The sequence below is a fragment of the Leptodactylus fuscus genome, chromosome 8 (assembly GCF_031893055.1).
Source record: "Leptodactylus fuscus isolate aLepFus1 chromosome 8, aLepFus1.hap2, whole genome shotgun sequence".
Classification (NCBI taxonomy): Eukaryota; Metazoa; Chordata; class Amphibia; order Anura; family Leptodactylidae; genus Leptodactylus; species Leptodactylus fuscus.
In genome coordinates this window covers 77993834-78018414 of record NC_134272.1, presented here as the reverse complement: position 1 = coordinate 78018414, position 24581 = coordinate 77993834, and the positions used below count along the sequence as shown (strand labels likewise).

General features: G+C 42.9%; 1 protein-coding gene across 19 annotated transcripts in view; it reads right to left on the bottom strand.

Annotated features, from left to right (window-relative positions):
- Positions 1–24581, bottom strand: part of BAZ2B (bromodomain adjacent to zinc finger domain 2B) — a 126234-nt gene that overhangs the window by 31246 nt on the left and 70407 nt on the right. For 9 of the 19 annotated variants that reach the window (XM_075284430.1, XM_075284429.1, XM_075284441.1 and 6 more), the window contains 9 exons: positions 24363–24521; positions 23864–24048; positions 22407–22595; positions 19908–20300; positions 12685–13303; positions 10767–11036; positions 9907–9967; positions 8319–8427; positions 4399–4500 (listed from right to left, as the gene is read on the bottom strand). In XM_075284430.1, coding sequence (XP_075140531.1) covers positions 4399–4500; positions 8319–8427; positions 9907–9967; positions 10767–11036; positions 12685–13303; positions 19908–20300; positions 22407–22595; positions 23864–24048; positions 24363–24521 — 2087 coding nt within the window. The remainder of the gene's footprint in view (positions 1–4398; positions 4501–8318; positions 8428–9906; positions 9968–10766; positions 11037–12684; positions 13304–19907; positions 20301–22406; positions 22596–23863; positions 24049–24362; positions 24522–24581) is intronic. The other 10 variants (XM_075284440.1, XM_075284442.1, XM_075284445.1 and 7 more) reach the window with 4 other exon arrangements.

The following is a 24581-nucleotide window of genomic DNA, read 5'->3' as shown; positions in this document are numbered from 1 at the left end:
TGTCACTGGACAGTTTTATGTTTACCATTACCTTATTCCCTTTATCCCACAATATATATTTTTTTTCGGTAACTGTTTTCCGACTCTGACTCCACCCAAAACTATTTCTGACTTCAGCTCCACAGCCCTAGGTTGGGCAGCACAACTTCTCTGAAAATGGTCTCTGTGGCTGGTTGACACCTTATCATTGTGGCCCTGATGGAAGCTCAAGAAGTTTTGGACTATGCCATAATACACATGGCCAAGGAGGAAGATGACAAACAAAAACTTAGGGTGCACTGATCATAGGCAACAGCTTTCCAGTCCTAACCTAGGGTAAAGGTATACAGCACCGTATCTTATATCTACCTAACACAACAATGCAAACCCTCACTAGTCAAAATGTCTGCAGAGGCGGTAAACAGGAAACTATCCTACTGTGTCGCAGTAAGATGAATGGAACATCTTCTGAGCATACCAGTACCGCTAAGGACGCAAGAAGGCAGCACTGAACTTCTCCTACTTTCCAAGGTCTCCGCAGTAATAAGCCCAGCCACTAACGATGCCGCTCACAAACTAGAAACCCGAGATCAAAACGTGAACTCCTATCATCTTCCCCCAAGTAGCCTTCTAATCAGGACCAGAATCAAAGGCGCTGCATCCATCTTTAAAGCTTCCGCTTCACTTAGATGTCTTCAATATATCTTCTTTAGTTTTGCCTCTTATTATTCTGATAGTTCCTTGTCAGATCCTCCAGCGTTTTCTAACTTCTAAGAAATCTCAATAAACTATTTCATGATACCCCTTAAATGTGGACCCAGCGGAGTAAAGTACACCGAGTAATTGAGTCTGTTGACCAAATGTTATTAATTGTAATGTAACAAGTAGAAATCGGATGAAATCAGATCAACACTATTCAAAAGGGTCTGAGATCTGTGGAATGATCCAAGGATTAACTATTAAAGGGCAGTGCAATTTGCTAGTTACTATGAAGTTTTATTATGCAATGTCACAAGCCCTAATATCACTGTGCACCGAATCTACATCTATCATGGTGGACCCATATAAGTCTCACAGAGAGTTTGGGCACCGACGCAGATTTCAAACCCTTTCCACATGACTGGAAATGGTGAGCACGAGACACTGTGATACTAAGATGGGCCAGAGAACAGTTTTGAGAACCAACACCTGGAAGGGGCCCTTCAGTGTATTGCTCTTGGGAATCAATGAAACCTACATGGATGGTTTGTATGACTTGTACCATCTGTTCCATAGAAACATGAAAAGCACAGGCTTATATAACAGGCAATTACAGATATTTCATGTTCTGTTTTTTTTGGCACAAACAACCTTCTTCACTAAGGAAAGCTTATGTCTCATTCTAATGTATAAACCTCAGCAAATTTACCACTAAAGTTAGGGGGGGGGGGGGGGGGGGGGTTTGCCCCTACACATAATATTTTCTTACCAGTCTATTAATAATTTCAAACTTTATATATTAGACCATATCTCATTATGGGGAATTTATTAAGATTGACAGTTCATAAAGGGAAAATTCCATTTGATTCAGGTGACTCTAACCTATCTATCTGCAGGGCTGGGGTGATATGCTGGTTCTGATGACAGTAACCTATCTATCTGCAGGGCTGGGGTGATATGCTGGTTCTGGTGACACTAACCTATCTATCTGCAGGGCTGGGGTGATATACTGGTTCTGATGACAGTAACCTATCTATCTGCAGGGCTGGGGTGATATGCTGGTTCTGGTGACACTAACCTATCTATCTGCAGGGCTGGGGTGATATGCTGGTTCTGGTGACACTAACCTATCTATCTGCAGGGCTGGGGTGATATGCTGGTTCTGGTGATACTAACCTATCTATCTGCAGGGCTGGGGTGATATGCTGGTTCTGGTGACAGTAACCCTTCTATCTGCAGGGCTGGGGTGATATGCTGGTTCTGGTGACACTAACCTATCTATCTGCAGGGCTGGGGTGATATACTGGTTATGGTGACACTAACCTATCTATCTGCAGGGCTGGAGTGATATGCTGGTTCTGGTGACAATAACCTTTCTATCTGCAGGGCTGGGGTGATATGCTGGTTCTGATGACAGTAACCTATCTATCTGCAGGGCTGGGGTGATATACTGGTTCTGGTGACACTAACCTATCTATCTGCAGGGCTGGGGTGATATGCTGGGTCTGGTGATACTAACCTATCTATCTGCAGGGCTGGGGTGATATGCTGGTTCTGGTGATACTAACCTATCTATCTGCAGGGCTGGGGTGATATGCTGGTTCTGGTGACAGTAACCTTTCTATCTGCAGGGCTGGGGTGATATGCTGGTTCTGGTGACACTAACCTATCTATCTGCAGGGCTGGGGTGATATGCTGGTTCTGATGACAGTAACCTATCTATCTGCAGGGCTGGGGTGATATGCTGGTTCTGGTGACACTAACCTATCTATCTGCAGGGCTGGGGTGATATGCTGGGTCTGGTGACACTAACCTATCTATCTGCAGGGCTGGGGTGATATGCTGGTTCTGGTGATACTAACCTATCTATCTGCAGGGCTGGGGTGATATGCTGGTTCTGGTGATACTAACCTATCTATCTGCAGGGCTGGGGTGATATGCTGGTTCTGGTGACAGTAATCTATCTATCGGCAGGGCTGGAGTGATATGCTGGTTCTGGTGACAGTAACCTTTCTATCTGCAGGGCTGGAGTGATATGCTGGATCTGGTGACAGTAACCTATCTATCTGCAGGGTGGGGTGATATGTTGGTTCTGGTGACACTAACCTATCTATCTGCAGGGCTGGAGTGATATGCTGGTTCTGGTGACAGTAACCTATCTATCTGCAGGGCTGGGGTGATATGCTGGTTCTGGTGACACTAACCTATCTATCTTCAGGGCTGGGGTGATATGCTGGTTCTAGTGACACTAACCTATCTAACTTTAGGGCTGGGGTGATATGCTGGTTCTGGTGTCAATCATTATGACATCACTTTATAAAAACTCCCCTTTAAATTTACTTTTCCTAGCAATAAGTCTGCTTTCTGTTTGGGTGACTACAACATTTGTAGGTTTACTGAAACGGTCACCATAGATTTTCTTTTCTATACAAGGTACTTTATGATACACAGAGCTGGCTATATAATTCTCAAAGTTGTTGACAGCACTCTTGTACTTTGGACAAGAGTTTCTCTTCACTTCTTACCCTACACAAGCAAGCTGGATGGGAGAGGGTCGAGTGTGCACGTGTTTTCAATGAGGAGGTGGAATGAAGTCAGTGCCAGACACCTCTGAGGCTGGGCTCACACTGGGTTTTTTGGACCGGATTTTGAGGCAGAGGCCGCCTCAGAATCCTATCCAAAAAACGGCTAGCCGCAACTGGATGCTGGTGTAGTGCATATAGTTGCAGCATTCCGCAGCATTCCCAAATGAATGGGCCTTGTCGGGAGGGAGTGTGGTGCCACGGACAAGAAAGGGCAGCAGTTTAAAGGAACCCATTGAATTCAATGGGAGGTGTTTTTTGAGCCGGATTGTAACGTGGATTCAGCATCAAAATCTGGTCCAAAAAACTCCAAGTGAACCCAGCCTGACAGCTGCTTATCTCCTGAAAGAGCAAAAGGATCTGCTATGTAAAAACCCAACATGCCTGATCCTTCTTTTGCCATGATTTGAAGGCGAGCGATGCGTCCACCATACATCGATGGTCGATGGATGATTGACCTGTGCAGGTCAACCATCTAATGTGTATGGCCAACCATAAATCCCACAGAAAGCATGAGAAGATTGCACAAGAAATAATGGAGCTCCAGGTTAAGAGCAAGACACAGGGGAAAGATGGCAGGAATTAAAAAAAAAAAAAGATGCAAGTGACTGTATGTACTATCAGGTACTACCTTAAAAAGACATAGTGTAGTAAATAGTCTTTTATAACATTCTGAATTGACTTTCCAAAATATTCACATGTTGTCACATGGAAAAAGAAGCAGCCACATTTGACGCCATTTCGTATTAAAGGTACAGAACAAAATTGCAAACACCAAAAAACATAGACACGAAACAGTACTAAAGACACACAAAGAAACAGCACATTCTACTACACACATGGACAAGCGGAAGATATTGTGATAATACAGCAAATATCACAATGTCATACGACTAAGCTTATATTCCAACACATGAGCAATGTTCCCACTGAGCCGATCAATCTAGAAATGAAAGAGTTAAAGTTAACCCTGTAGAATCTGATGTCCGCTGCCACCCGGTTCTTTCAACACCAACACTTGCAGATTGTTCAGCTTGGAGGGAACAGTGATAATGAGCAGCAGAGAAAAGCCAGATTTCTATGAAATATGACTTTTTGCCTACATTTATGCTAGAACTATGTGTTTTTAAGGGGATACCTGTGGTCCATCTCTGGCTTCATAGAAGTCCCCCACTCTTATTTTTGCACTGAAGCTGAAATTGTCCCTTGTGATATCCATTATTCCATTTCTGCTGAGATACTGAAAAAATCACAGATTTTTTCACTTCAGGATTTCAAAGCATGACAGCCCCGACTGTTGCCCTTCTCCCCGTCATACACACAGTAACACTATGGCCGGAGGGTTTCCGCATTTACCCACATATACAGGACAAGATGGAACACAGAACCAGACTCATTTGGACTACACTGTGACATATAGGGGTGACATGGAATCAGTGTCTAACCTGTACCTTTAATTTGGTGGAGGTCCTTGAACCCGCCCACCATCACTCTCTACAATGAATGGTCAACCATACCAGTGCTGGTTCTTCTACATTATAGACATGGTGCTCATAGACTTTAATGGGACTGTAGGGTTTTAAGGGGATTTTATGCATTTTACAAGGATGGGTTATCCTTAGGACAGACCGTCCATATGTGATCAGTGGGGATGTGACTGAAAGGGCAGCGTATATCAGATACTCATTCATCGATGAGCCAATAGGAGAACAGACATATTAGATTAAATTCAACCTAACTTATGGATTCCTGTTGGCCTGTTTGACCATCTAATGTGTTCTTTGTGTTTGCCCAACATGACCAAATGTTAGTTCTTAAGGGAGAACTACCTGGCAGTGGTTTATTCCCCTCCTTCATTAAAAACACATGTACACTTGGCCAAACTGAGCATACATGGGGGGTTATAAGAAATAAATGTCAGCTAAGCCAGCATTCAGTCAACAGCTATTAAAGGTACATGGCATCCTTATGTCTGTTACTGAAGCTCAGCATAACTCTGCTTAATGGTGGGGGGTCCTGGAGTCTGGCACCCACTGATCACACACTTATGGGCTATCCTACTATAGGCCATCAATGAAATATCCTAGTAAGTCCCTTTAAGCTTAAGGCCCCACATTATAGCAAAAATTTGCAAAATTCAGTAAAATTTGTGGCGTTTTTTTGAGACGTTTCCACCTGAAAAATATCAATGAAAGTCAATGGGAGGCGGAAAATCCACCTGGCGTTTTTTGAGGTGCCTCAAAAAACGCTAGCGGTTTTTCCACCTCCCATTGACTTGCATCGATTTTTTGCAGATGTAATCCGCCTGAAGAATGGACATGTTGATTCTGTTTTCCGCTAGGGAAAAATACTGCTAGCGGAGAACAATTACAAGCGGATTACATAGTACTGTATGGTGAGGCGTTTTTTTTGTTTTTTTTTAAGGATTTTGAGGTGGATTCTGCCTCAAAATCCTGAGCAAAAAACTCTGTGTGAACTCAGCCTAAGAGCACCAAAGCCCAAACTACAATCACCAGTAAAGGCCATGACACTTTTTGTCATCGCACAGTGATGATGCGTTATGATGACATCACCATTGTGAGCAGTGAATATCAAAAAAAGGTGGAAGTCACCTCATCACTACGCCATGGCCGCAGTAGATACCTGGAGCTCCAGTTGACCATTTCTATAGACCAATATACATGGCCATGACTTGTGGTCTCCAATGTGCAAATCTGTAATTGGGTCCCAGCTATCATGTGCCATTTATACTAATGGTCTTCTTATGTGGAGTCTTTGGCATGCTGCGACACCAGGCCCAGGTCTGGCTGTTACCTCTGTACTAGGCCTGTGCTAGCTTACATTAATGATAAATTGGGCCGTAATAAGTCATAGTAAAACCCTGCGAGGTCTTGCTGAGACCTGTAGTTCCACAACTAGAAGTGGTCAGTATACCGCACAAGCTTTCTGACATAGTTGTTGTTCAACTACATTGGACGCCATTGAGAACTGCAGGTTAACACCCCTTTAGGTAACGATGTACCCCTCAGGATATAAAGGAGGCCTATCCGAAAATCTAGCACACAAATATTTTTTTAGCCATGTTATTTCTGTGCTCAGGATTAAGGCCGTCTGTAAGAACAACTTCTCCACCCGCGGCCCCCACGTAAAGCTTCCTCCGCGCGGCCCTGGTACCTCCATGTTATCCTAGCAACACCAGATCTGATGGCGACCAATCAGATCTCTTCTTTCATAGGCTCAACTTTTAAAGTAAAAACCAAAAGCGAGATCTTGATTGGTTACCATAAGTACTAGTGTCTGTATGACAACACTGAACTGCGTACCGCTAGGAGGAAGTATTATGGGGCATTGTGGGTAATGAATCTGTAGTGACACCACCAATAGCTGAAAACTTGGCACAGGAATAATATATTAAAAAAATATTTAAAACATTGTCTTAAAGGGGTTTTGCGGGATCAGTCGCATAGGCCATCCATATCGGATCAATGGGGCTCAGATATTTGGCACCTTGGTGACTCTTACTGTCTCGCCATTGCCTGTGCAGCAGTGCCGGTATTGCAGCAATGTCCTGGTCTGACATTGATGGCTGACAATATTCGGACTAACCCTACACTTTCCCAGAAGTTATAAGTAATATATAAAACTAATTATGTAAACCTACAGATGACACCCCGAAAGACGTCCAAATAAATCTCCAAAAATCAATAAAATGGGGCAAATTTATTAAAATGGTCTAAAAGCAAGACTGTCTTAGTTTCCCACAGCAACCAATCACAGTGCGGTTTTCATTCTACATTATGCTCCTGAATAATGAGAACTGCGCTGTGATTGGCTGCTATGGGAAACTAAGACCGTTTTGCTTTTAGACTGTTGTAATAAATCTGCCCCAACTTTATTCATATTAAAACAGATCAAACCCCACATGACGCTTTTGTCTCAATGATTTGAGACTATTTAGAGCTACTTGTGACTAATAGTCACAAGTGGTATTTTTGCGCCAGCCTCTTTATGCTTTCAGAGCGCCCTCTGGTGGCAAGGGGGACAACAAGACTGGCGTAGAATATTCCGGTCTGAATGAATCCCACTCATGTTTGCCAGAATAAAGACATAAAAAAAAAAAGGGATGATTTCTTTGAAATATTAAAATTGGGGAAGGAGGTCACAGCGAGACTCAAAAATATAAAGAGAAATGTATACATTAATAACAGATCATATAGCGGTATACGTATGAAAGAGTATACAAGGGCGGAGGCAGCCACAACCACCAACCTTGAGACCGGGTGCACGTTTTGAGCCGGTATTCTTTCATACATATAGGTTGGTATCTATTGTTATTGCACTTTTAGCTTTGTATGGATTATATATGTAATATCATAGACTTTACCTTATGTTCTATCTGCTATATGATGTATAATATTATTCGCGCAGAGATCAGCTGCGATCTCCTTCCCCCTTTATTTAATGTTTTTATTCCAACAACTGTGTGTTTGGTTTTTGTATTAATAAAGTTCTAATATTGATTTTTGAAGATTTGTAGGTATAATTTGTAGGTTTACATCAATATTCTGATCCTGGAAAACCCCTTTAATATAGATCTTCTGCTTGTGCTTCTTTAAAGTGGTTGAACAAGACTATAAAAACACGACTTGTTTCTTACCAAAACAGCGCCACCCCTGTACATAGGTTATGTCTGGTACTGCAGCTCGGCCTCATTCGCTTTAGTGGAGCTAAGCTGCAAAACCACAGACAACCCATGCACATGTGATGATGTTTGTAGAAAAAAACGTCCATATTTTTGTAATCTTGTAAACCCCTTTAAGAGTCGTCTCGCGTCCACCAAATAACTTGCCTATATGTTAAGTATTAATAACCTTCCTATCAGCCTCTACTACAATGGGCTCTGTAGGTCAAAGTTAGAGATTACAGTCTACAGGGTCAATGATAAAGACAGAAACATATCCAACACGACAGTACAGCACAGACGTGTACATATGGGGTTGCTCTCTATCTCCTCCAGGTACGTGCGTCCCCTAATCCTTCAGTCACAGACAGTTTTACCTTCATTACTTCTGGATACTGCCGGAACTTCTTTCCACACGGGGCAAAATAAGTGACTTCTCCCTGCAGCCGGCCGCTGACGTTCTTCAGTCTGGTTTCTCGTTGCCAGCTATAGAAATGATTCATAGCGTTACATAAGATCCAGATACGGTGTCATAACTAAATCAGGTCATAGGGAAAGAAAATACAACCTTACATATTAGTGAAGCAACAGAAGAGACTATCCCAGACGTGTCTATGTTCACTCTAAATGGTAGAACATATCAACAGGTAAAGGAGCTGAATTTCATGTACTGTCATCCTGCCTATCCCAAATCACTTCTTATGGGAGATTCCCATATGATAAAGTGGCGACATATCACTGTAATATGATGGGTATCCCGACCACCAGGGGCCCCTGAGCCTAAGCATAAAGCGGCTGCAGATCTGATCGAGCACTTCATCCATTTCTCTATTTGCCCCGGCTATGCTGTGTTGTTCACAACCTGCCATTGAAGGTGATTTTCTTAGCAATGCCTGTACGTGTGAGTTATGCCGTATTCTGGTCCTCAGCTGTGTCATGTGACTAGCACCGAGACTCTCTAGCTGACGCAGTGTCTTATGCCTGGATAGGAAGTCAGTTTCTTCATTCATTCCTATGGCTGCCTAGGACTGATCAGAAAAAACGACTTCCTGCCCAAAAATTGTATCATTGGAAAGTCAGAGAGCGGTCACATGACACAGCTGAGGACCAGAACGGAAAGGATAACTTATGAACATGGCAGCGGGTAAAAATATTACCTTCATAATATGGACGCTGATGGCTTTTACTAGCTTATACCTTAAATGACTTAAAAAATGTAGAAGGTGAATCTTCCCTTTAAATAAATTTCAGCATAGGAAGTGACATCACTAGCTGTACCCCATATAAACCTGGTCCTTACTCGGCCCTTTCTCAGCTACCCGTAATCTTCCCTTTGCTAGCGTGGGTGTGAAAGCTGCTTGGCTTAGACAGCATCATAAATCTATCACTAACTGTTATGAGACAGGCGATAATGAGGTGATAACATTCAGCTTTACTGCAGGCTGTAAAACAAGATGCCTCCGCCAGTCTGGAGAAGACCCTTTTATGGTGACATCAAGTGGTCAACATGAGAACTACAATATTTCACAATTTATTTTTACACAGATAAAATATGGCACTTGTAATGATAGTGGGGGAGAATTCATTAAGACATTTTATCCAACAATCTTAATAAAGTCCTCGTCTGGCGCTAGATGCGCCTGAATTATCGAGAGGCTCCGGCCATTTAAATAAATCAGGTACACTCCCATACAAGTAAGAACTGACATAGATATCACATGTAACTCATGACAGATTTCTGGCATAACTTATACTACATGTCAGGCTGAACCATCCCGCCGCAGTCCGCCTTGTGTTTTGGCCTGCTCCACCCACTTTTGCAAAAGGTGGCAAGTGAGACACGTGATGAAATATATGACGCATCTTACATGTAATAAAGGGTCATGTGCCAAAGATGTGCCAAATTAACGCCCATTTAGACCAGAAACCTGGCATAGATCCCCCCAATATGTATAAATAACCTACCCATACTCCAACGGGATTCGCAATTCGCGCTCATCTGTTACCCTTCGCCTCTTGGCAGAACCTTAAAAAGAGATAACTTTGTGTTAATGTTAATTCTTTGCATTTTTACCTTCCATATTACTAGAATTAAACCATTATTGGCACTGAATATACTATTAATAATCTAGACTGTCATCTGGACCCTTATTTGCGTAACTTTATCCCTGCTGCTCTACCACAGGTGTCCAGCAGAGGGCTCTGCCATCAGCCTACATGGGGACTCATTGCACTGAATTATCTCAGTTTGGCTTGGGCAAGTTGTAAACTCTGTTTTATATCAGATGACACAGACCAATAGCAATTCATTTTTAAGAAGCTTCCAGCAGCAAACATGCATAAAACGTGACGGCGGGGATCCTTTGGGCATACTATATGAGTGTATTTGAGCGTGTGTGAGCACATTCAAGAGAAACTTAAAAGCTATATTTTATACTGCAGAAGGTTTATAAATATTCTATGTCACATCTATACACCACTGATGAATATAGAAAATAGCAGGTGACAGGTTCAATTGCAAAACACTATATGATTTTTAATGTATTTCTTCTTCCTTGGAGTGTCCCATTAAGAACTTGTATCTATAAGATGGCTGGAAAAAAAAAAAAAAAAAAAAAAAGAATTGCTGCAATATCACTCAGATTTCTGCACATTTCTCCACTGCTATGTGAGCATGCTCTATCTCATGCTTGCCAACATTTGGCAAGGGGAATGTGGGAGATTGGCACATGGGCATGTAGCCATCCTACAGTAAAGCAACCCATAGTAATTCTGAGGCAGAGACTCAGCATGCTTAGAGAAGACTATAGCAAAGGATTAGATACCACATGGCGTGCTGGGGCTGAGAGTAGCAGAGGAGCTGTGAAAGTCGGAGGATGGTGTATCAGGGCACAGGGCGGCCGGGGCAGAGCTGGGACTCTTCATGACTTGCAGGTTCAGGGGTGTGGAGTGCGCTGCGATACTATTTGCTGTGCTGTTTGCAGGGGTCGTTTTGTTGAACTTGAGTTTCTCTCCTTCGGTATCAGAGTCAGATTCATCCTTATCATCATCTTCTTCTGATCCTTCAGAATCAGATTCTGAATTGCTGTCGGACTCTGTTTGGAGAAAAACAAGTCAAAGTTGCCGGCTGGTGTTTAGATATCTGCACGGTATGGGGTGGGCATGGTAACACTGTCTGTCACGGGCGCCCAAGCTGTGCCTTGCAGCTGTCTCTTGATAACTACTCCTATCATCTTTAGCAATTTCATGGACCAGAGGACATATCAGATCAATGTATTCTGCTTTCATAGGACTTACCTTGTCATAGCTTAAACCTTATTACACTATCTGTTAGAACCATTACATTTATGTACATGCATTAAATATGGCATTTTACCAAGCATGATAAAGTCCAATCTAAGAGCTATCATATCAATTTATATTCCCTTTTCTTCTGCAAAACCCTTGAACACCATTTATCCCCTGGGTAACACTAAATTTAAAGGGATTGAATAGGATGAAAAAAAACATGTCTGCTCTCTTCCATCAACATATTATACATGGTATTGCAGTCTCATTTACTTTAAAGGAGCTGAGTTGTAATACCAGGTACAACCTATGCACAGGTGTGGTGCCATTTCAGAAACAAAGCATCTATGTTTTCTAATCCTGGACACTGCACAATGGGGTGCTGGACAGTCTTGGAGATTATGCAATAACCGAAGATACCCTTTAAGGTCTATTCTTAGGATAAGTCATCAATGTGTGATCAGTAGTGGTCTGGTACCCGGGACCCCCACAGATCGGGTGAGCACCACTTCCGCTTTCATGGGACATAGGAAAAAACAACAGCAGAGGGGACTATGACAAGTGTTTACCTGGAATATCTGGACACAGGAGTATTTTTGTAAATGATTGAAATATTGAATTAAATTTTTTTTTTGCACAATCTAACAAAAAATTTAATAATGAATCATAGAACAACCAATTTAGGAAAGACATATTTTTGGCCCTAAATCTTAGGTTAAAGGGATCCTACCATTCAAACACAATCTTTTCTCATTGACACGTCGGAATAGCCTTACGAAAGGCTATTCTTCTCCTACCTTTTGTTGTCTTCTCCGCGCCGCCATTTGCTTGAAACCCAGTTTTTTGTTGGTATGCAAATGAGTTCTCTCGCAGCACTGGGGGCGGGCCCCAGTGCTCAAACAGCACTGGGGGGCGTCCCCAATGCTGCGAGAGAAATCTCCAGCGCCGCCTCCATCTTCTTCAGCAACGTCCTCTTCACGCGTCTTCTTCCAGCGCAGGATTCAGACTTCTAGGCCTTGGTAAGCGGCCATTTTCTCATGGCCATTTTCTCATTGCCCTAGGCCTGAGACCTAGAAGTCTGAAGCCTGCGCTGGAAGAAGACACGTGAAGAGGACCTTGCTGAATAAGATGGAGGCGGTGCTGGAGAGAGTTCTCTCGCAGCATTGGGGACGCCCCCAGTGCTGTTTGAGTGCTGGGGCCCACCCCCAGTGCTACGAGAGAACTCATTTGCATACCGACATAAATCGGGATATCAAGCGAACGGCGGCGCGGAGAAGACAACGAAAGGTAGGAGAATAATAGCCTTTCTTAAGGCTATTCTGACGTGTTAATGAGAAAAAATTGTGTTTGAATGGTAGGATCCCTTTAAGCTCGAGTCCCATGTAGGTGTATAATAACAGAGATGTCATTTCCCTCAACTGACAGCAAATTTCTAAATATAGGTAGGTTACAAACCAGACTGACTGTCTGAATCATCATCTTCATCATCCTCGTCTTCCTCTTCATCATCTTCATCGTCATCCTCATCATCATCTTCTTCATTGGAGTCATCGGAGTCCTTGCTGCTGGGAATATCAGAGTCCGTTCCTCGAAATTTGTCCAGTAGCGACTTTGCAGCATGTACGTGATGCGGCGTTTTTATTGCTGGTGAGTTATTATCCAGAGATTTCTCCTTACAGAGATTGTGTAATAAAGGGGAGCCGCTTGGCCCCAGGGCCGATTTGCTGGATGAATTCTTTTTAACACAGGAACTCAGATTGATTGGAGTGGAAAACTGGGCACTAGTGGAGACCGTGATATTGTCAACCAGTTTATGTTCCCGCTTCGATTTGGTGGTAAGCGCCAGGGGGGCATCCTGGATGACAGAAGGGAGGACTCCATTTGGCTGGTGATTTCCCAACAGAGCTTTTGTTAAGAAGGGGTTGGAGTGATTATTCTCTAGGGAATGGGGTTTGTGAGATAAAGAGTTGGACATGGGACTGGAAACCGGCGGTGATACAATTGTCTTTTTCTGGTGCTTGGAGCCGTCCTGTGACTTGTTTAGTTGTGCAGGGAATGTCTGTTTGTGGTGATCCTGCATGAAAACAGAAAAAATATCCATAAATACAATAAGATTGACAAAGGTCCATCTACCACGTCCTCTATATAAACCCACCACGAATGGGGCAAGTGGAAGACAAAGCAATATTTACCAGTATGTAGCTGAACAAACACGTCAGAGACCAAGATACACGTCCTATATCAATAGCGTAGCGCTGGCAATTCTCTGATAGCTACATATGTACCCTACCACTAATTCCTAAGTAGTATGCTGAATGGGTTAAGGGTCTTCGATGTTGGGTGGAAGGTTACAAGACTAAGGGGAAGAGTATATGTCCTCATCATACCAAGAAACCACTATCATAAATGATGCATTATAGTTGGGGGCTGTTACAGATTCTGCATTGTGTGAAGATTAGCTCTTTGATACAGGATCAGACTACACTGGGTTTGCTTGTAGTCTGTTATCATAGAAACACATAGGTCTGTTTAGGTTCTGTAGACACAATGGTAGGATGTCTTGGAGAGATTACTTGCCAAGTTGCTAATATTAGAGCAATGAAAATGTTTGCAAAGTTGAATATCAAAAAAAAAAAAAAAAAAAAAAGCATATAGTACGTCATCCTAGAAATGAAGTATGTGAGCTCAGTTCTTATGAATTTGGCAAAGACAATCCAAATCCCATTTTCACAGTGATTTTAGAATGTGAAACACAAATATTACTAGAATTATAATTTTCCATTCATAACCTGCCAACATATTACACAGCGATGAACGCAGGATCTATAAACATTTACCAGCAAAGGCTGCAGTCGCATTAACCCCATGTATAGGCACAAAAATACACCAAAGGCAAATTCACAGCAAACCAACTATCCCACCCATGTGATAATGCCATGTGATAAAGTGGACAGACGGCCGATGCCTAAGTCAGGTATGAACCCCTAACCTCATTGTGATCATCACAAAACAAAAATATAGGCAACTTTCCAATATCCTTCATGCTTCAGGCCCACTCTATTGTCAAGACCTCTATTTGTTGTCAATGAATGGAAACATTCTCATTAAAAGTTGTCACTATTGTTTTTGGAAAGAGCAATTAAGGTTCCACATGTTGCCATGGTGAGTCTAAGGCCTCGTTCACATCTGTGTTGGTATTCCATTCGGAATACCGAACGCAACTGCAAACGGTGTGCAGTGACAGCACACAGACCCCATAGACTACAATGGGGTTTGTGTGCTTGCCGCCAGATCTCTGCAGGGATCATGCAGACAGGAAAGTAGTTCACAATCTCCTTTCCTGCCGCATGATTCGTGCGGACAGCACACAGACCTGTTGGGGGGGGGGATCCCCATGCGGACTCCCCGAACGGAATACCGAATGCAGATGTGAACCAAGCATAATAGGATTGGAGCTGGAGAAACCAGCACTATAGCGTGGACAGAGCCGTGGCTTCAGTCCTATTACTTGAATAGGAGCAGATTGCTTCTGCTCCCTGACCACTGCTGCAGCTTCTGACGTCTGTAGGCAGATAGATCAGTGGATTTCTACAAGGTCCGGGTATCAGAACCCCACAGATCAGATCCTGTGGACAGGTCATCTGTACGAAACATGCATTAGCGGCCGGAAAACCCCATGGGGCTAAGCACCACATTGAGGAAAGGCAGCACAGTAGCGGCAAAGAGAATGAGATGAGATTTCATTAATTCCATCCAAACACTGCAGAATAGAAGAGTAGCAGAAAAGCTACAATTTTAAAAACTTTATTTTAATGTTAACTTTACCTGCACAATTATAAATGTTTTTCCTATAGATTTCATAGGGGAAGAAAACATGCCGCAAAAATGCAATGAAAATTGCTCCGAAAAAAAAAAGTTTTCACTGCATTCTTCAGCTGTGTTTAGCTACATGGGGCCTAAGTCAACTATGACTTGAAGAGGGTTGTTTGCAGTTCCCTGTACAGCAGGCGATGGGGAACAGAAGAAGGGGAGCGAGTCCCTTTAGTCTCAGGAGTAGCAGGTATATCACCCACCAATAATTATGATATGGCCCATCCATCAATATCGCACTATAGATCATGCCTTGGTTTGTCATTAGACATTTGAAGACATTTCATTCCGATAAAATCTGGACTACAAGCACTTGTAAGAAAATAAAATAATAATACAAATTCCCCCGCCGTACATATATCTGCCATGATGAATGACTCCTGGCTCTGAATTCCCAGCCTGTGCGCCGGACATGATTGTACTTGGTGTGGATTCGCCTCCTTACTGATTTCGACAATGCTGATCAGGGCAGCTCTTGTTAGGGCTAACACACCAAATGTCTCCTATGAGGTCATTTAAGGTAACACCATGTCAGATTCAGTTTGTCTCGTATACTATCTGAATAGATGATTTTCTCAAGAGTCATTATCTGTGGAGATTATTGAGATGATTGATGAGGGCGTCGGGGCCCGTGAAGGCAACACAGCCATTTCCTCAGTAAATAATTCCCATTTTGAGAGAAGTTTCTGCAAGCGGCCGGGTTAGCGTGGTGTCGGCACAGAACCCGCCTGGTAATAGGAGGACGTCATGAGGTAGATTTCTGCATTATTGGCAGAGGACAAAGGGCGATCTGATAAAGCGCTCACTTCTCCCTGGCCTTGTCCCTGTGTCTGCAGACAGAGATGGTAATGTTCTTCAAGATGAACTCTGAGCTGAGACTTTAAAACATTCTTGTAATTCCTGAAGAAAAAAAAATGTCCAGCATTCCTTTTTTTAAGAACCCGAATAAACCCTTAGGAATTTGTATTGATTTCCGAAGACTTCACATGAGACAAACAATGACTTCATGCTCCAACGTTTCAGGTTAAATATTGTCTTCTACTGAGTCACTGCCATGAATACAAGAATGTGTAACGGCCATGTCCTGATCACAGGAGACTCGCCAATCCTCCGATGGTGGTTTACAATCTATGGTTAACGCTTTACTCTATTTATAACGCCTTAACCAAATAACTAGCTCAGTTAAAAATGTACCAGACCCATCTGTAAGCGGCAGGTTATAGAGCAGGAGGAGCAGATTGTATATAGTGTCCTATCTGCAGGTTATGGAGCAGGAGGAGCAGATTGTATATAGTGTCCTATCTGCAGGTTATAGAGCAGGAGGAGCAGATTGTATATAGTGTCCTATCTGCAGGTTATAGAGCAGGAGGAGCAGACTGTATATAGTGTCCTATCTGCAGGTTATAGAGCAGGAGGAGCAGATTGTATATAGTGTCCTATCTGCAGGCTATAGAGCAGGAGGAGCAGATTGTATATAGTGTCCTATCTGCAGGTTATAGCGCAGGAGGAGCAGATTGTATATAGTGTCCTATCTGCAGGTTATAGAGCAGGAGGAGCAGATTGTATATAGTGTCCTATCTGCAGGTTATAGCGCAGGAGGAGCAGATTGTATATAGTGTCCTATCTGCAGGATATAGAGCAGGAGGAGCAGATTGTATATAGTGTCCTATCTGCAGGCTATAGAGCAGGAGGAGCAGATTGTATATAGTGTCCTATCTGCAGGTTATAGAGCAGGAGGAGCAGATTGTATATAGTGTCCTATCTGCAGGTTATAGAGCAGGAGGAGCAGATTGTATATAGTGTCCTATCTGCAGGTTATAGAGCAGGAGGAGCAGATTGTATATAGTGTCCTATCTGCAGGTTATAGAGCAGGAGGAGCAGATTGTATATAGTGTCCTATCTGTAGGTTATAGAGCAGGAGGAGCAGATTGTATATAGTGTCCTATCTGCAGGTTATAGAGCAGGAGGAGCAGATTGTATATAATGTCCTATCTGCAGGTTATAGAGCAGGAGGAGCAGATTGTATACAGTGTCCTATCTGTAGGTTATAGAGCAGGAGGAGCAGATTGTATATAGTGTCCTATCTGCAGGTTATAGAGCAGGAGGAGCAGATTGTATATAGTGTCCTATCTGCAGGTTATAGAGCAGGAGGAGCAGATTGTATATAGTGTCCTATCTGCAGGTTATAGCGCAGGAGGAGCAGATTGTATATAGTGTCCTATCTGCAGGTTATAGAGCAGGAGGAGCAGATTGTATATAGTGTCCTATCTGTAGGTTATAGAGCAGGAGGAGCAGTTTGTATATAGTGTCCTATCTGCAGGTTATAGAGCAGGAGGAGCAGATTGTATATAGTGTCCTATCTGCAGGTTATAGAGGAGGAAGAGCAGATTGTATATAGTGTCCTATCTGTAGGTTATAGAGCAGGAGGAGCAGATTGTATATAGTGTCCTATCTGCAGGTTATAGAGCAGGAGGAGCAGATTGTATATAGTGTCCTATCTGCAGGTTATAGAGCAGGAGGAGCAGATTGTATATAGTGTCCTATCCGCAAGTTATAGAGCGGGAGGAGCAGATTGTTTATAGTGTCCTGTCTGCAGGTTATAGAGCAGGAGGAGCAGATTGTATATAGTGTCCTATCTGCAGGTTATAGAGCGGGAGGAGCAGATTGTATATAGTGTCCTATCTGCAGGTTATAGAGCAGGAGAAGCAGATTGTATATAGTGTCCTATCTGCAGGTTATAGAGCAGAAGGAGCAGATTGTATATAGTGTCCTATCTGCAGGTTATAGAGCAGGAGGAGCAGATTGTATATAGTGTCCTATCTGCAGGTTATAGAGCAGGAGGAGCTGAGCAGATTGATACATATTATTGTGGGAAAAGATACAGTATAACTTGTAAATTATTACGTTTAATTCTTACTCTCTGCAGACTAAAGAGTCCAGTGGGCGGTTCTACTGCGATATCTGCAACCACACACTAAGGGCAAGTTCACACAGCGGATTCTTGCTAATCTTGCTGTCAGCAGAAAGATTTCCCATTCACTGCAGTGGGAGGTTTGGACAGAATCTGCCTGAAGATCGGCCATGATGGCTCTTTTTTCCAAGGAAAACCCTGCAGACTTTCTGTAAAAAGCGTCTTCTCTGCAGCACTTTTTGGCCATGGCTCGCTCCGTGGGGCCTTACTTGTACGTTTTTCCTGTACTACAGACGATAATATTTGAAGTCAGTTCTGATTTTTTTAATGCTTTTCTGTATAATAAGATATGAACTAAAATGAACACGGGAATTTGCGTAGCATGGGGTGAATGCTTTGGGATCCGTTGATCCTCTAAAGTCATTTATGGAAGGGCTCAGACGTGTCACCTCTTTGTGGGATCTGCTCAAATTTACCTTTTGCATCACCGTCCGATCGTCTTAAGTAGGCCCAAGACACTCTGCAGCACTTACATAGGAAAGATACTATACAGACTTATGAAAATAAAGCCGAGGTTTGGCCACAGGGCTCGAGGTCTCCATCGGCATCTAAACCCTGTACATTTGTCCAATCTAAGGGATTAGAAGATCTTCATGACATTGCAGTTTACAAATTCTTCGGCAAATGTAAACATTTATGAGGTTTTTTGCGCCTCGGGCCTCAGCTATATGCCCCCGGTGAAATCACGAGCCGCATTTTCATGAAAATGAATTCAGTGTTTGGTTTATCTTCTACGACCATTGACTAATACATGCAGAAATTTCTGTGCTGAAAATATCTGAAATACCCATTTTCCGTGTAAGATACTATTTTTCCTATGCTCACCAAGTGTCCTGTTGTGAGACATTGAAGGGCACAGCAGGAATCTCGGAGCTATTTTAAAGGGAGTGCGCGGTTATAGATATCTCGCGGCGTTGCAGCGGTTTTAACATTTGTATTTTTAAGAGCTACAAAGAGCAAATATATTCTCCGAATTTACAAGTCATTTTATAGTTAAACATCGCTTTAGAAACCCACAAGGGGTCTTCAGGTAAGAAGTATTAGTATCACTTACAAAGCACAGGTCCGCATAGAACGCAGAGAATTCCAGGTCTTAATCCAACTCTGACCCCAGATTCACCTTTTTGGATTTTTTTTCCTAAATTCTTTAATTTATTGACGCGTTTTGAGCCTTTTTAGATATAAGATTTGCATGTGGAACGCCTTGATATTGGGATTGTTGATCCCTATACTATATTTTTTTTCTGAGAGGTAAATTTACATGCTATATTTAACCCCTTCAGGACGAGGCCAATTTTTTTTTTGTTTTTACTGACCTAAATTTTTTCTTTTTCATTGACTATCGGAGAGACAAATTCTAGCCTCGTCCGGTATACATCACATATCAGCCTGAGCAAAAAAAAAGACATCCTATACATGAGGGCTCGTTCACACGGGGCAAGAGGGGGCGGATTCTGACGCCAAATCCACATCAGAATCCGCCCCCGCACAATAGAGGTCTATGTAGACCGCTATCTTCCTTTTTTCCGTGAGTGGTATGTTCCAGCTCACGTAAAAAAGAAGCGAGCTGTCCTTTCTTCAGGCGGGTTCTGCGGTTGAGTCAGCCCCGGCGTCCACCTCGCGACAGCACCCTCTGGACTAGGCCCATTCATTTGGGCCTACTCTGGAGCGGCATGCCGCGACTGTCGGAAGCCGCGGCTTCCCGAATCAGAATCAGGACCAAAATACCATGCCCCGTGTGAACGAGGCCTTACATTGCTAACCTGCCCCTACATGTTTGGGAGTGGAAATGTAAATTTATAACAAAAAATAAGAACTAAAAGGTAAACCATCTTACCCTTTTAATTCTCAGGTCGCTGGGTTGTGGCATGGGTTCTTCAGAGGTATTTTTGTTCCCTGGTTTGAGTCCATCAGAAGAGGGGGCTCCAAGCTTCAAGCTTACATCCTTATTGGATGGAGAAAGCAAACTAGTGGGTTTGGTAGTGGAGACCAGTCCTGTACATTGTATTACACTTGTGTGTTTGTTCACAGCCTCCTCCTTGGCCTGAGAGCTTTGGAATATAAAAGGAAGATGCTGGGACAAAACCTGAGGATGTTTTTGCTGGGACTGGAATGGTGAGCGGTTCTGGGAGTCGGGAACAAGAGGTAACTGCTGGTGTACACGTTTTTCCGGCAACTTCTCCACTTGGTTTCCATCTGTTTTCAGGTCAGGGATGTTATGAATTAGCACCTAAAAATAAATAAAGGAAATGTCATATTTCTTAAAGAATAATGACACGAATACACAGCTGCGCGCCTCGCACCGGCCCCCGGAATAGCTCCTGTACAAACAGCAGTAAAAAGAACTTTTATTTCCACATGTGATCAAAAAGGTTCTTACATTTTTAGGACTATTCAGCATTTCAGGCCTGTAGGATTCGCACAAAAGAAAGAATTATGGCTGAACAAGTCACATCAAGTGCGTGTACACTGAATTTTTTTTTCCAAGACTTAAAGGGAGTGTGACACCTGAACCCAGCATATCATGGCAGCCCTGCAGATAGATAGGTTACTGTCACCAGAACCAGGATATCACCCCAGCCCTGCAGATAGATAGGTTAGTGTCACCAGAACCAGCATATCACCCCAGCCCTGCAGATAGATAGGTTAGTGTCACCAGAACCAGCATATCACCCCAGCCCTGCAGATAGATAGGTTACTGTCACCAGAACCAGCATATCACCCCAGCCCTGCAGATAGATAGGTTAGTGTCACCAGAACCAGCATATCACCCCAGCCCTGCAGATAGATAGGTTAGTGTCACCAGAACCAGCATATCACCCCAGCCCTGCAGATAGATAGGTTACTGTCACCAGAACCAGTATATCACCCCAGCACTGCAGATAGATAGGTTAGTGTCACCAGAACCAGTATGTCACTCTGGCCCCACAGATAGATAGGTTAAGGCAACACATTGGGTTCTGGTGTCTTCATAGGACCACTCAGTTAAAGCCGATTTGGTTATTAGGAAAATATTATAATCTATCAATTTTAGGTTAGAGATTTCCTAGATTAAATTTTCAGCATCAGATCAGGCTCACAGAAAGGTCAAGTGTTATTAATTTATGTTGCATTTTCTTTAAGTGACTTTGTCGGCCTGAGCCCTGTTCACAGATCTGGATTAAGAAGTTAACTAACAAATGATAGAGAATTGATTAACCATTTGGAGCCCGTGGAGGTGCATTATCAGGGGAATTTGCTAAATTCAATATTGATTTGTTTGCTAATGGACCAACAGACAAGTAGCACAACGAGCGCTGAACGTCATAAATCGTCTTGCGATGCCCATGATTGATGGCTTCTCACTTACACATCACTTAGCTTACTAAAATAATATGTCTTCATCGGTATAAACTCACATGCATGGTAATGATCTAGTCCTAGCTGGACTAGGCCTTGAATAGTGTTAGATTTTATTATGTGATACAGGGACTTTTGGGGCCCCCTCAGGGTGCAGGGCCAGTAACTAACTAATAGATGGTAGAATCTTATACTATAGAGTCTTAAGATGCGCCAGATTTATCAGTCAACTTATGGCAATGTGATAAATCTGATACAAATGGGACACGTTTTTTAAGGCTGTCTACTCTAAGGACGCATTCACATCAGCATTAGAGATGAGCGAGTACTGTTCGGATCAGCCGATCCGAACAGCACGCTCCATAGAAATGAATGGATGCACCTGGTACTTCCGCTTTGACGGCGGCCGGTCGCTTAAACTCCCGCGTGCCGGCTACGTCCATTCATTTCTATGCGAGCGTGCTGTTCGGATCGGCTGATCCGAACAGTACTCGCTCATCTCTAATCAGCATCCTTTGAGCCGAACAGATTCTGAGAGACCCCATTGGTTATAATGGGATCCATTGGATATCCGCAATTTTCCTACTTTTTAGACGGACTCTGCACCAGACGAACACTGGCGCAGATATGAATGTAACCTTAGTTTGTAATATTGTAATCTAAGTTAGTAAATTTGGTCACTTGTTTAGTGAGTGCCACTTGACTATTCATTTGAGGCAAGATTTTCTCTTGTCAAGAAGCCTTATACAGAGATGGGACCAACCAATTTTGGCTCCATGTTCTTTCTCAAGACGAAGGGAGTATATGATCTTGTCATAGCATCAGTAAGTCAAAGCCTCTATAGCCATGTGTCCTATGTTCTTATGTTGAATAAGCTGAAGAGTACAGTGGGGCGCAGTCATGAAAAAACCAGGGTGGCATTCTTCCTCAATGGCGCAAACACAAATGAAGGATGCAAGACCCCTTATGTAGAATAAGGCAGATTAAGATTTTGTACCTTGCTCTTATTTTTATTTTGTGCTTCATTCTCAGATTCGGAGTCATCATCGTCACTCTCTTCTATGCTTTGGTCCTCTTCCTCTAAGTCGTCAGAATCGCTGCTACTGGCTCCATCACTTGATGTATCGGATGAAGACCCGGACTCGCTGGAGCTGGAGCTTTCAACAGTTTTTTTCCTTTGTTTTTGCTACAGAAAATATAATGTGATGTTTTTATCAGAATTTTACTAATGTAAAATGATCAATATCAAATGCAAAACGATCCTAGATAATGGTATAGTGGGCAGAGGGGTCTGCCGGGGGAGGATGTGTCCTTGGCCAGTGTATGCACAGGCAGGATTATTCTTAGAAACACTTTTCTGGGAAAACTTTACGTAGCATAAAAGCCGCAGATGTCAGGAACAAGTTGTCACCTTTCCTCATGTTAATGAAAATCAACTGAAACCTGTTATACTGATGAATACCTATCACTCCTATTGATTTCTAAGGAGAACATTTTGTAAACTGACCAAAAAAAGATTTACAACTTTTTGGCACCACAATGTAAATGACATTTAAGGCAACTCTGATCAATGTTCCACCCAACTAAATAGGCTTATTTTTAGGAGACTATAAAGAGACGGATAATTGGAGTAGGTTCACATGATGGAATTTGGTGCTGATTTTGATGCAGATTCTGGGGCTAATCAGTGAGTAAACCCATGGGGTTACACAATCCTGGAAAGTGGAGAAAATTTTAACCACCTCAAATTCTTCTTCAGTTTCCATCATGTGAATGGGACTTTACACTGCCCCACAGCAGGCACATCTAGTACAGTCTCTAGCTGCCCAGGTGATGCTCTGCTGATGCATCACGGGATTGATAGCAGAACAAAGAGAAAGAAAAATATGAAAGTCAAAATGGCGTCTGAGAGCGGGTTCACATCTGCGCCCGGTCTCCGCTTTCAGTTTCAGTTTCTGCCGACAGGACGTTTCCGCCCGTGAGCGTTTTACGAAACAGTTTCTTTTTAACCGGACACAAAGTCCTGCGTAAAAAAAAAACGGTTTCGCCGCAGAGACCATAAAACGCTCATGGGCGGACACTTTGCAAACCCATTCAAATGAATGGGTTTGAAAAATGACTGCAGGTTTCCGTCTCCTGTCCAGTTTCTTGGGCAGAAGACGGAAACTGAAAGCGGAGATCGGGGCGCAGATGTGAACCCGCCCTGATCAGGAGTGAGAAGAAGCTGGATTGTAGGAATATGAGGGCAGTATACCTCATAGACCAACAGGTGATGGGGCAGAGAAAAAAAAGTTTTGGTGGAGCTCTTATATAACATACCAACCAAATCAGTGGTACGGCCAAGGCCTTTCCTTTGTGCCATTTCTCCTTGGCATAATCTATGCAATACAAATGGTAAAAAAAAAAAAAAAAAAACCCAAAGCCTATTTTGTGCAAGCCTCTAGTATGCCAAACCTTATCTTTATTCTTTTCACTTCTTCCATCTGATTTGCTTTGCTCCTGGCTGCTCGCACGGCTCCCGGCTCCGGAGCTTGCACTCTTCACTTGTCCCGGACTATTAGTGGTAGTGGTTGATAAAACAGAGGTGCAGTTACTGGTCACTAGTGTAGGGCTGCCGCCATTTATAGATCCATTCATACCTGTGGGTACGAAGACGACTGAGTTATGATAGGAACGAAAAGGAGTCTTCAAGACGCTACACAAAGGAACAAACAAATATACCAAGTGCAATGATATAGTAGATTGTGAGAAGTAAATGAGATGTACTAATTACATCTGTATAGCTTAACTAATGACTGTAATTATCATAATAACAAGACGCTGATACAACCGCGATGACTGGAATTATAATAGATGTTTATTTCATTAAAACCCCCAAATTATTAATCATCAAGTTCATGAATTAACACAGGATCGCCATCCAACTGAGACGTCTGCACAGTCTATACCGTACCCTTCTCTGCTCCTCCACGGTTGTTTTTCCCAGTGCTACGTAGATGGAAGGAGGAGTCATGATTCTGGGATGGGGGCGTAAATATGGGCGGGATTCCAAGCAAAGGAGGGAAGAAAGCAGCGCGGGTGTGCGGGTCTGTCGCTCTCCACCATTCTGCACCTCGAAAAAAGAGTGAAATCTTCTAGTTATACATTATATATACACATCATATGGACATCA